Source organism: Camelus dromedarius, chromosome X, assembly GCF_036321535.1.
Source record: "Camelus dromedarius isolate mCamDro1 chromosome X, mCamDro1.pat, whole genome shotgun sequence".
NCBI lineage: Eukaryota > Metazoa > Chordata > Mammalia > Artiodactyla > Camelidae > Camelus > Camelus dromedarius.
This window is the reverse complement of record NC_087472.1, coordinates 37,568,511-37,581,655: the sequence shown is the minus strand read 5'-3', so window position 1 is coordinate 37,581,655 and position 13,145 is coordinate 37,568,511. Positions and strand designations below refer to the sequence as shown.

General features: G+C 46.9%; 1 protein-coding gene and 1 pseudogene across 1 annotated transcript; both read left to right on the top strand.

Moving 5' to 3' along the window:
* The first annotated feature begins 222 nt into the window (after positions 1-222).
* Positions 223-9,907, top strand: LOC135320112 (nuclear RNA export factor 2-like). The gene is made up of 20 exons (XM_064482698.1): positions 223-327; positions 560-713; positions 1,320-1,403; positions 1,518-1,622; positions 1,736-1,816; positions 1,953-2,022; positions 2,178-2,266; positions 2,386-2,493; positions 2,668-2,777; positions 4,473-4,509; positions 4,873-4,941; positions 5,027-5,082; positions 5,223-5,330; positions 5,453-5,511; positions 5,621-5,736; positions 5,830-5,872; positions 6,443-6,515; positions 7,055-7,237; positions 9,642-9,702; positions 9,838-9,907. Exons 1-20 carry the CDS (start codon positions 287-289, stop codon positions 9,880-9,882), a joined length of 1,692 nt encoding a protein of 563 aa, XP_064338768.1. The 5' UTR covers positions 223-286; the 3' UTR covers positions 9,883-9,907.
* A 2,156-nt stretch (positions 9,908-12,063) lies between these two features.
* The window catches only part of LOC135320255 (nuclear RNA export factor 2-like), a 6,140-nt pseudogene continuing 5,058 nt past the window's right edge, over positions 12,064-13,145 (top strand).

The window sequence follows — 13,145 nt, the reverse complement described above, 5'->3', positions numbered from 1 at the left end:
TCCTTAAGGCAGGTTGTGTGTGATTGGTCCCTTAGGGCAGGTTGGCACTTTGTTTTCCCTACCATCATCTTAGCCTAAGACGTGGTACATGGTAAGTGAACCACTGATGTGTCTTCAAATTTCTATTTTTGTTCCCCTTTCAGAATACAATAATGGTAGTAGCTCATGTCAAGGAAGAAATGAAGGTTGGGGTTCTTTCCGAGGTAATTTTGGCAGGAGGAGCCCTCGTTATGAGCGTGGTGGATGTGAGCGTCAGCCTTCACACCTCCAGGAGGATGATGGAAACATGGTGATGAGGGATGTCCAGGAGGACCCCCAAGGGAGACAGTAAGTGACCAGGCAGCAGGGTTTGCATGCAGCAGCCCCTAGGACTGTGCAACCCTTTCACTCTCCATGCTCTTCTTTCTCTTCTCTCACTGGAAAACGGAAGTGTGCTAGAAGTGGAATAGAGGTTAAGTAATCCTAATCATAGTCCTGGTGTCAGAGAAGCAAGGCTGTACAGAAGACTTTCTTAGCACTTATGGCCACTCACCCTCCTTCTCTCCACATTCCCCTGCAGCACTCTGTATACCACCTACCGGAACAAGAGGAGAGTGAGATGTCATAGTGAAGGCCGCATCCGTGTTACTGTGTGGAGAGATAGAAAACCTCTGCGGAGAGAAATGAGAGAGAACACACAAGATGGAACCCCAGGGAGCTGGTTCAAGATCACAGTGAGTGTCCTGAAAAATTTATGGAATGTTTAGGAGAGAAAAGTCAGGGAGAATTGTGTTGGTCTCATGTAGAGACACTAGTTTATTTTCTGGGGACAGTTTGTAATCTGTAGTATATTGCTAAGAGTTATCAATCTTGTTCATCTAAGGGCAAATTCAAAGAAACAGTATAAAGAGAACAGGCTGACTATAAGGAGAACGGAGTAGACTGTCTCAAGGCAAAGATGGAAACTACTGCCAAGGATATGGAGCAATTGCACACTGGAGGTCTCAGCTTGGCAAGCTGAGTGTGGGAGATGGGGTGTCGAGTCTCTGTAGACCTTGTGTGAGGGACAGGCAGTGTCTGCACTAGGTAGGATCTCCTGGAACTTTAAGGAAGATCATCTCTAACACCTTGATTATTTGGAGGAGAGCTCTGAATGGAGAGAAAGAGTGTTTAGTAAATCCATATTAGGCACAAACATAAGAAATCATGCCAGTGGTCCCTTCTTTAAAAGTCCTTTCAAGCTCAGTAGAAGGTCGGAAAAGAACATTGTGTTGGGTCTGTTCTCCAGTCTTAATTCCATGTTGTCTCGCTTCTTTCCCATCTCTGCTTTTCATCCTTAGATTCCTTATGGGATAAATTATGACAAGATGTGGCTAATGAACTCAATCCAGAACCAATGCAGTGTCCCTTTCACTCCAGTGGATGTAAGAGAGGATGGTGAAGCCAGATGAGTGGGCAGAGGGAAGAGGGGGGATGGGGAGCCCACTGACGGGAAAGGCTTTGTCCTGTGAACTTATTGTTACCTCCCCATCCTGCAGTTCCACTATGTGAAAAACCGGGCTCGGTTCTTTGTCCAGGGTGCTAGCACTGCCTCTGCATTGAAGGATGTCAGCTACAAGATTTGTGATGAGGAGAATGAAAAGGTGTGTGTCAGGGGCATTACCTGTACCTTATCCCAGGACAGGACAGTCCAGGGGCTGGTCCTCTTCTTTGGAACTAGAGTTCCTGGTACTAACCTTACCTCTTCTTCCTGCAGGTGGCTATCTTTGTCAATCCCTCTACTGTTCCCTACTCTGTGCTGAATAAGTTGGAGCCAAAAGAAATGGAGCAGCTAAAGGTAGTGTAGACTCAAGGCATGCTGTGTGCCAACACTCAGACCCACCTCTTCTTCCTCCAGCCCCCAGTTCCCCTCGCCCCCAAATTTCCTGTCACCATCACAGCTTCAGAGTGGCTCTCTCCATCTCTCTCTGCAGCTGACTTTGAACAAACGATATAATGTCTCCCAGCAAGCCCTTGACCTCCAGAATCTCCGCTTTGACCCAGGTATGTCTGACAGCAGTAATTCTAGGACAGGGGAGGGCAGAGGGGTCTTCCTGGAGGGAGACTTAGGGATGGTAACGTGTGTGGTGTGGGTGCTGGCTAGTGCTGGCCCCAGACCCCACTCAGCCTTCTGATTCACTTCCCTCGGCTTCCTGAAGACTTGGTGGGCCATGATATTGATATAATTCTGAATCGAAGAAACTGCATGGCTGCCACCCTGCAGATCATCGAAAAGGATTTCCCTGAGGTGAGGCTGTAGGCCTAGTGCTGGTATTATGGTAAGGGGTGGAAGACATGGGGCGGAGGGCAGGTTGGTCTCCCAGGCCCTAGATAGTAACTGTCACTCTAACTCTTCTCCCCACAAAGCTGTTGTCCTTGAACTTGAGCAGCAACAAGCTGTACCATCTGGATGGCCTGTCTGACATTATACAGATGGCCCCCACAGTCAAGATTCTGAACCTCTGCAAAAATGAGGTGAGAGGAGGGAGCCAGATCAAAGTTGGGTTGAGAGCTGGGGGGTCGTGGTCATCACAGTGATGACGGGAGGCTGGCGAAGGTACCTGTCGGGGAGGGTGGGGGTGGAGGTGCAGGGATCCGGTGTCTCTTTCCCTGGGATTCGTTTTCCAATTTCCTCCCCATATTTCTCAGCTGAAGTCAGCCTGGGAGTTGAGCAAGATGAAAGGGCTGGATCTTGAAGAGCTGTGGTTGCAAGGAAACCCACTGTGTGGCACCTTCCCAGACCACTCCACCTACATAAGGTTGGTGATAACCACTGCCACCTTTCTGGGGACCTTTACCCCCTTGGGAGCCTAAACTGCCCCTGAGAGTGCATGTGTGCAGGAAGGGACAACCCAGGTCCTCCCCCAGGAGCACAGACCCCACCTTCTGCTCTCTCTGTGTCCCTCACATTTGAGCAGTGTCCTTCCTCTGACCTGCTCACCTCTTCAGGTGCGCTGGGGTCTGTTTCCAAACTCTACACCCAGCATTCTCTACCAAGTCCTCCCAAGAGCGTGCTCCACAAAGTGGGACTCCCCCCATCACCAGAACGGGGAGCCAGATGCTGATTCCCTGGCCTGAGAAGGGTCCTCCAGCTCAGGGTCTCAGGCTGAGACAGGCTTTCCAACTCTATGCTGATATGGGGCTCCCATCACCCATTCTGATAGAAGTCCTCTTTCCCTTCCTCCAAGACGGTCCTCCCTCCAACCCCAGGTTGACAAGGGGGCTTTCCTGCCACATACTCAGGGTAAAGCCCTGGTGGTTCCTGTCATGACATCCGTTCCTCTGGCCCAACACCAGGAGCTGGGCCCTTCTTGTGGAAAAAGCAGGGTTCCTTGAGTCAAGGGGCTAGAAGTTGGTCACAGACAGTGAGCAGAGGGCTTCCCAAGGGGGAGTGGAAGGCAGAGGGCAGAGGTGGTGGAGGAGACAGAAAGACAGGCCTCTCGGGGACACTTGCCCCTCCATCCCAACACACATCACATCATCTTGCCTGGTCCTTCAGATGAGCCCTGGGTAGCCTGAGACAGATATGATTCCTCAGGTAAAGAAATAATTAAGATAGGTGCAGGGACCGCTGTGAGAGAAGATGGTGCTCGTGAGAGGGGGGCATAGACCCTCACTCAGCCCCATACTCACCTGGGAGCTGACCCTTTACTCCTTCTGGGGAAGGTCTGCCCCTGTGGCTGCTCTGTTTCCCATGCCCAGCTCAGACTGAGCTCACACAGGTGACAGAGACTCAACCAGCATCCAGCAGGCCCCCAGCCCAACATGTGCATGGTTACCATCCCTACCACGGGTGCCTGGGACATTCGGGGCAGGTGAAGGAAAGGGCTGCAGCAGGGGAGCCGGTTCCCCTTTCTTCTCTATTCTTCCCTGATCCCCCACCCCAAACCATGGGAGAGGTTCTTTCCCTTCCCTTCACTTTGCTTTCTCTCCCTTGTCTCTAGGCCCCTATGTCTCTGTCTTCTCTTCTTCATCCTTCACTCATTTTCTGTCTTAATCCCCCTCCATTTCCCTCCCTGCCTCACTAACCTACTTGGCCCAGCATCCTGGGCCATCCCTGGTGGGTGTCCTTGTGTTGGCAGGATGCAGGACCCCCAGGAAGGATGAAGAGCCCCTGGCTCCAACCTCATTCCCTCTTCCCTCCAAAGCCTACAGTGGGGACCTGCAGGAAGGGAGGGAGGGGAAGGAAGCCTGCTTCCTTGTTGCTTCTTGTGGCACCTGGAGAACAGAGTCAGGGCAGTCTAGGTGGGAGGTACCCAGGAGGGAAGGAGTGGAAGGAGAGGGATGGAGGGAGGCAGGCAGGTAGGGAACACTCTTCTGGTGCATCAGTCCTTGGGGGTGGTGCCCAGGGCCGGGAAGTGTAGGTGGACACACTGGACTGTGTCTGCTGTAAGTGTACTTGCTCCCGTGAGAAGAGACCGCTTTCCAGTTTCACTGACTTTTCATCTTGGCAGCTCCATCCTGGAATTGTTCCCCAAGTTATTACGCTTGGTAAGTGTATTCCTCAATCACTGACTCCTCTAACTGACACTGACACCGCCCACAAACTACTCTGAACCCTTTAGGTCTTGACTGAGTTCCATTTTTGAACCTGACCCTTAAACGTTCTGGGGGCAGGGGGAGGGTACAGCCTCTGTGGGAAGCTCACAACAGCTCTGGGTCTTCTTCAACCACGTCTGCCACAGCCTTCAGGGACCTCAGGGTGATGACCCGAAGTGTACTCCAGCCCTCAGATTTTCCAGGGCCCTTCCGCACTTGACCTCTGACCCTCACCCTCCTGGGCCCGTCCTTTTACTTGATCTTCCAGGGCCAGCTCCCTGGGACCCTCTGCTGACTTCTTTTTCCTTTCCCCAGGATGGACAAGAGTTGCCCTCACCAATTATGATTGACACTGATGTCCCTTACTTAATAAAGCCCTGCAAGGTGAGGAAGAAAGATCAAAAAACATTTTGGGTGTTGCAAGGAAGCCTTTTTCAGCCACATAGTCTAAAAGGCCTTTTCATTCCAGGAAAGCAGTGAAGGATCTGATGAGCTGAAGAGTCTGATCCTGCAATTCCTGCAGCAGTGAGTACTGCTGGCAACCTGAGGAAGGGGAGGGCTGGGACAGCTGAGGCCACCCAAGCTCAGCTCTGCTCACGGGAGTTTCCAAGCCTCATTTGAGGTCCGGACCACAGAGACAGACTGTGCTCATGGCTCCCCGACAGGTATTACTTGATCCACGACTCTGGAGACCGACAGGATCTCCTGGGTGCTTATCACGACGAGGCCTGCTTCTCCCTGACCATTCCCTTCAACCCCGAGGACCCAGCCCCGTGAGTATCACAGCTCACACTCTGCTCCTGGGCCGTGTGGCTCCCCAGCAGACGCAGGGCAGCTCCTGCAAACCCCCACACTGGGGCCGGCCCACCTCCTCCTGTTTCTCTTTTTCTCCCAGGAACAGCTTGCGGGAGTACGTCAAGGACAGCAGGAATATGAAGAAGCTCAAGGACCCCTGTGAGTGTGTGACGAGGAGGCGGGGCGGGAAAGGGGGCGGGAAGGGGTCAGTCCTAGGGCCCAGGGCATGGCAGCCCCTGACCTTCCCTCGCTTCTCCTCCCCCCACAGACCTGCGGGTCCAGCTGCTGAAACACACAAAACGTGACATTGTGCGCTCCCTCTGCCTGTTGCCCAAAACTCAGCATGACCTCAGCTCCTTCGTGGTGGACATGTGGCTCCACACGGTGAGCGCCTGCTTCCATCTTGGGCAGGACCGGGAGCCGCAGGTGGGTAGGAGGTTTAGGTGGTGACTGAGCGCCTGGGCTCTTCCCTTTCAGAACACGATGCTCTGCTTCTCTGTCAACGGGGTGTTCAAGGAAGGTGAGTGTGTGTAGACCCCCGTCCCCAGATGCCCCACTGCTCCAACCCCCCGGCCGGGCTCCCTCTCAGCACCCTCCCAGCCACCCCGAACCCTCTCCTTCCCTTCCCGGCCCCTCTGTGTTCTCCAGCCCTCGCTCTTCCCACAAAGGACCCAGGTCTGACCTGCGTTCATGCCTGTCTGCCCCGCACACCCTGGGCGTTAGGGACACAGGCTGTGGAGTTTGATGGCTCTCATCCCAGGGCCTTCCTCTGAGATCCTGGGACCATTACTTAACCTCTCAGTTTCCTCATTTGCAAAATGAGGTATTAGCATCCATATCTTGGGCAGCAGTGACAAATGCATCAATGAACTGGTGAAGTGGTTGTCACGGGCCCGCGCACAGTAGAGGTCCTGCCACCGGCAGCAGGTTGCTCCTATAGCTGCCCTCCGCATTCCCGACACCCTGGCCCCCAGTGAGCACCTGTCCCCTCAGCATGAGTATCCATCAGACTCTGTCTGCAGACCGCTGTGTGAGCGTGTAAAGCAGGTGGGGCTCTCGGGGTACTGAAGTTTGTTGTTTGTCATTGAAGTGGAAGGAAGGTCTCAGGGTTCTGTTCGTGCCTTCACCCGGACCTTCATCGCTATCCCTGCCAGCCCTTCCAGGTGAGTGCCGTGTGGTGGGTGGGAACCCCCGTCCCAGCCTGGGCTCAGGGGTGTGGGAATGTGGTGGTGCCCACCTTAGGTTTTCTCAATACTGTGGAAAGCCAGCAGGTAGATCCAAGGAGCAGTCTAGCCTAGTGGTCAAGAAGGGCATGGGCTCTGGAACTGGAATGTGGCTTCTCTCCTTGGTCCCAGCACTCATTGGCTATGTGACCTTGGTCAAGTCACGTGGCCTCTGTGCGACTCAGTGTCTTCCTATGACAGTGGATTTCAGATTGTCCACTCCTTGGGCTGTTGTAAAGGGTAAACGTGAAACTGTCCCTGAGTTGCAGGGAAACGTCCAAATGTCATGAAGATGGTGGATAATCTCCCCAAAGGTGGGCTTGTGGGAGGGGCATAGGTACCAGCCAAGGAACCTGGGGGACAGACACAGGAGGAAGGTGGAAGGAATCTGGTTGCTGAGTGGCAGTGGGAGCAGGATTGTTGTTGGGGGTGTGGGGTGGTCCATCTGTCCAGCTGTTGAGGGCCCATTTTTCCTCCAGTCTGTGCATCGTGAATGACGAGCTGTTTGTGAGGGATGCCTCCCCCAGTGAGCCTCAGAGTGCGTTCTCCATCCCAGTGCCTACACTCACCTCCAGCTCCGTGCACACCGGCTCCCGGGAGCAGCAGGAAATGGTGCAGGCTTTCTCCACCCAGTCTGGGATGAAACTCGAGTGGGCTCAGAAGTGAGTGCTGGGTGTGTGTGGGAATGAAGATGGGTTGGAACAGCGGGGGAGTGAATCATGGAAACTCGCAGGCAATTTGGAAAAGTGACTTTTTGGATATTTTGCTGCCAAAAAAGGGTGATCCCATGAAAAAGGTATCATACTATTAAATATGTAAAGTATTTTTAAGATAGGATAATGCTCAGTGACATCACCTTGTATATGGAAAATCCAAAAGAATCCACGAAAAATAAATAAATAAAACATAGAACTAATAACTAAGTTTAATGCAAGAACTATATACAAAACTCACTTGTATTTCTGTGTAGTTGCAAAATGAACACTCCAAAAACGAAATGAAGAAAACAAGCCCAGTTAAAATAGCATCAAAATAGTAAAATATTTTGAAACCAATGTAACAGAAGAGGTGAAAATCTTAAACTCTGGAATCTGTAAAACATTGTTGAAGGAAATAACAAAGACCTAAATAAGTGGAAAGACACTCCATTTTCATGGGTTGGAAGATTTACTATTATTAAGATGGCAGTACTACCCAGAGCAATCTAGATTCAGTGCAGTCCCTATCAAAATCCTTCTTCGCAAAAAAAAAAAAGAAGTTTAGGATAACCTAAACTTCACATGGAGATGCTCAAAAACAATCTTGAAAGAGAAAAACAAAGTTAGAGAACACACACTTCCCAATTTCAAATCCTGCTGCAGAGCTACAATACTCAAGACTATGTGGTGACTGGCATGTGGACAGTGTTAGGAATCAGTGGAGTAGAAACGAGAGTCCATAAATAAACCCTCACATTTACGGTCAGTTGGTTGTCAACCAGAGTGCTGAAACAATATGGTGGGGGAAATAATAACCTTTTCAACAAATGGTCCTGGGACAACTTGATATCCACATGCAAGCCAATGAATTTTGACCCCTGGCTCACACACCATGTACAAGCATAGATTGAAAATGGAGCAAAGATCTAAAAGTAAGAGCTATCACTTTAAAATCTTGGGAAAAAATGTAGGTATAAGTCTTCATGAGTTAGGCAATCATTTCTTACATATGACACCAAAAGCACAGGCAACCAAAGGATAAAATGGATAAATCGGTCTTCATCAAAATTAAAAGCTTTTGAGCATCAGTGCACACTATCAAAAAGGTGAAAAGCCCACCAGCAGCATGGGAGAAAATATTTGCAAATCACATATGTGGCAAGAATATATGAAGAACCCTTGCAGCTCAACAATAAAAAGGCAAACAACCCCATTTCTTTTTCACATGGGGAAAGGATCTGAATAGACATTTCTCCAAAGCAGATACATAAATGGCCAACAGGCAAATGAAAAACTTCTCAACATCGTTAGTCATTAAGGAAATGAAAATTGAAACCACAGTGAGTTACCACTTCACACCCACTAGGATGGCTTTAATCAATGAAGCGAAGGATAACAAGTGTCGGTGAGGATGTGGAAACATTGGAACTCTCACGTGTTACTGGTGGGAATATAAAATGGAGTGGTGGTTTGGGAAAACATTTTGGCAGTTCCTCAAAATGTTTAACATGCAGTTACCGTAAGACCCGGTAATCCCACGCCTAAGTATCTATCGGGAGAAGTGAAAACATATGTTGACTCTAAAACTTGCACAGGAACGTTCATAGCAGCATTATTCACGAGAACCAAAAAGTGGAAACAACCCAAATGTCCTTTAGCTGGTGAATGGATGTATAAATCTGGTACATCCATATAGTAGAATATTATTCAGTCATAAAAAGGAATACACTTCTGATATGTGTCATGACATGGATGAACTTTGAAAGCATTATGCTAAGTAAAAGAAGCCAGCCACAAACGCTGGCATATTGCATGATTCCATTTATATGAAATGTCCAGAGTCGGCAAATCCACAGGGACCAAAAATAGATTAGTGGTTGCCAGGGTCTGGGGGAAGGGGAGGAATAGGGAGTGATCGCTAATGGTTCAGGGGTTTCTTTTTGAGGTGATAAAATTTTTTTGAAATTAGATGGTTGTGATGATTGCACAATCTTGTGAATATACTAGAAGGCACTGAATTATATACTGTAAAATGCTGTGTGCATTATATCTCAATAAGAATGATAGGAATCCTGTACTTTAAAATTTTTCACTTGTCATTTTCTTGAACATCTTTCTTGATCAGTATATATTCAGTTTCCTTGTTCTTTGGCACAGCTCTTCTTTTCTGTTTTGAATTCTAGTGGGCATGAATGCTAGTGGTAGATATTTTGGTTTTCACTGGGTCTTTCTTCGTCATTACACATAGTGCTCATACTGGTACATGTGTCCCAGCAAGACAGTGGCATAGATTTAGCGGTGGCATTGCACGGTCAGCATGTCCGTACTGTGGCACCAATGGAGATCACCTGTTCTTCTCCCACTGCAGGTGCCTTCAGGACAATGACTGGAACTACACCAGAGCTGGTCAGGTCTTCACTACGCTCAAGGTGAGGTCTGGGAATCAGATGGGTTAAAGATGAACATTTCTGAGCCTTCAGGAAAGCCAAGAAGGTGGAGGCCAGTGGCCTGGGGATGAAACTCTGGGAGCTGGCTTTTCTAACATCCCGACTCCTTCTCTCCAGGCCGAGGGCAAGATCCCAGAGGAGGCCTTCAAACAAATCCCCTAAAAGGAGCCCTTGGATGACGTCTTTGTCTACATCCACATCATCTTTGTTTCTCTCTTCTCCAGCCTCAGGCCACGCCCATGGCTGGGGTTGGAGGCCTGGCTGCCCAAGAAGCCAACGTTACCTTGTAGACCAGGTGACATAACCACCTGAAGGGTCAGTTGTTCTGTGTATTTTCCCACCCACAATTGCTGTTTAATTTCATAATAAAGAGTGATGTTGCATGTTGTATGCTGTGTGTCCTGCATCTCTCTTCCCTGTCCCAACCATGAGCCAGTGGATCCAGGACTGAAAGACCCTGCCTTCCTCCCCTATGAGGAGGCACCTGCTAACCCAACAAGTCGAAGCACCTTCTAACCCAACAAGTGGGGTTTATATACACTTTTTTTCCATTTAAAAACATGAAGATTCTGTACAAAAATAGGATAATGGGATTTAAAGTGCATGCATCAAAACTCCATTATGTCCCACCACATTACTAGGTGGTTTACATATGTCTATCATGGCTCAAGTTGTCTCCTCCAAGCCACTTCAGCTACATCCAGTAAAACACCTAAAGCCATTTCCCACCAAGTCAGGTTTATGCAAGAGTAAAATCCACTGTCTTCATTTACCACCACTGTTTTAACCAAACGTAATAAATGTAGTTTAACTAAATGTAGTATAATACATGTAACTAAATTCATTCTAACAAGAATCACTTCTTGTCTGTTACAGATAAAAATGCTGCTTTTGTTGATATCAGCTATATAGTGGTAATACAAATTGGTTTTTCCATGATGTGTAAGCATAAATTTAGAGCAAAATTTTCCTTTTATCACATGGTGCTTAGAAACCACTAGCACTTCCAACTCTGACTCACCTGCCTGGTTTCTCACACCAGGGCATTAGTGAATTTAATGCCATGTTGCCCGTGTGCCCTTAGATTTTGCCCATTCTTTTTGTGGTCACCCCTTCTGGAGCCACAAACCCCATCAAAGATCAATTCCTCGCTTCAAGTATAATCCTCACTATTGTAAACTCCTAGGCATTTTATTCTGGATATTTGGCAAAGCTTTTCTTTTTCTTTCCTTCCTTCTTTTTATATTAACCATAATACATTTCTGCATTAGTTTTGTACTGCTGCATAACAAATTACCACAAAGTTTGGTAGGCCAGAATTTTGCAACAGGGTTCTGTGTTCAAGGAACCGTTAAGTCTGGCATCAATGTGCCAACTGAACTGTGTCCTCACTGGAACATCTAGGGTGAAATATGCTTACAAACGCATTCTTTCTGTTGTGTTGGTAGAATTCATTTCCTTGTGGCCATAGGGTTGAGATCCCATTTCCTTGTTGACCGTCAGCCACAGGCCACTTCAGCTCCTAGAGGTAACTCGCATACTTTACCACTTCATCTACTCCATATTCAACCCAGCACCAATGTGTCAAATTCTCATGCTTTCAACCTCTGAACCTTCTGTATTTGACCTCTAGACCCAGATTTAAAGAGCTTATGTGATTAGATCAGGACCACCCAGATAATATTCCTTTCTTAAAGTCAACTGTGCCATAAAACATATCCTATCATGGCAGTAAAATTCATCAGATTTATAATCCTGGGTATTATGCAGGATGTGTACACCAGGAGGAAGGGATATTTGGGCCATCTTATAATTTTACCTGCCAGAGAAGTTTACTTTCCACTAGGGTCATTAGTTTAAATTTCACTCATGTCATCGTCCAATGCATGAACCCTGCAGTGGTTCTGAGACCCAGATGCATTGGATCTAGGGACTCACTTCCCTGAGGTGTTGGAGTTTGCTACTGTATTCTTGTCATCCAGGAATCTGGCAAAGAGGGAAGAAAACATGTCTGTGGAATCGTGCTGCTTTTAGGGTCCAAGTCTGAAAGATGCATGTATTATTTAAATCCCCATCCCTTTGGACAGAAAAACTCGGTCATAAGGCTTCACCCCATAAATTTCTAAAATGTCTATGTGACAATGACAAAAAGAAGAGCTTGGGTGAACACATGACATTGTCTCTGCAACAACACTTAACCTCTTCTTGATTCCTCACGGTTGTGGTTTTAAACACATAATAGATTCTCACTAATTGTTGCTCATGGCATGAATGGATGAATAAGTCAGCCAACTATTACACAGTAATGTCACCAGGGATTTTTGAGGTGAGGAAAATCATTTCATGGCGTACAGTTTTAGTCTATTTTCCTTTTGATCATGATGCTCAGCTGTTACTTTTCAACCTGCCAGTATCTGAGTATACTGATCTTTCTTTTCAGTCTTACTTAACTCTTTTGTGAGTTGTGAAGAGAGAAAGATTCAGAACTCTGTGTTAAATAAGACAAAATCATTTCTAAGTTATGGCTTGAGGAATTCTTCTCTGAGCAAATCCGCTCAGATTTAATTGGTACCAAAGTGAGAAGAAAGAGTAAACTACAAATTATGAAACCTATAATACATGTCAGGAAATTTGTGTTTGGAATCTCATTATATCCTTTGTAGTTACAATTTGGTTACAGTCTTGTTAGGTATTTAGGGAATATTACAAATGAGGAAACAGAGACTCAAATGCATTATTGGTAATAGACAGATGCCTGTAAATACAAAAATATTTGATAACTAAACAACATACCTCTAATTATCCTATGGGAAGCTTTTGAGTTTTTCACCATTGGGTACTATGCTCGCTGTAGGTTTGTCATATATAGCTTTTATTATGTTGAGATATTTTCCGTCTATACCCACTTTGGTGAGAGTTTTTATCATAAATGGGTGTTGAATTTTTTCAAATGCTTTTTCTGCATCTATTGAGATGATCATGTGGTTCCATCTTCTTAAAATTGTTGAGGCTTCTTTTGTGCCCAAGTACATTATCAATTCTAGAAAATGTTACATGTGCACTTGAAAAGAATGTATATCCTATTTTTGGGGGGTGTAATCCTCTGAAAATATCCACCAAATCTAATTTTTCTATTGTGTCATTTAATTTCTCTGTTGCCTTATTTATTTTCTGTCTGGAAGATCTGTCTAGTGATGTTAATGTGGTGTTAAAATCTCTGACAATGATTGTATTCCCATCAATTTCCCCCTTTATCTCTGTTAGTAATTGTTTTATGTACTTAGGTGCTCCTATATTGGGTGCATATATATTAACGAGTGTAATGTCCTCATCTTGTATTACTCCTTTAATCATTATAAAATGTCCTTCTTTATCTTTCTTTATGGCCTTTGTTTTAAAGTCTATTTTGTCTGAAATCAATACTG

Bases quoted from the DNA above. Each gene is read 5' to 3' on its own strand.
- LOC135320112 (XM_064482698.1), top strand. From the start codon at position 287: ATGGTGATGAGGGATGTCCAGGAGGACCCCCAAGGGAGACA. The intron at 2,494-2,667 runs GTGAGAGGAGGG...CATATTTCTCAG, and splicing joins TGAACCTCTGCAAAAATGAG to CTGAAGTCAGCCTGGGAGTT. The intron at 5,331-5,452 runs GTGAGTATCACA...TTTTTCTCCCAG, and splicing joins AACCCCGAGGACCCAGCCCC to GAACAGCTTGCGGGAGTACG.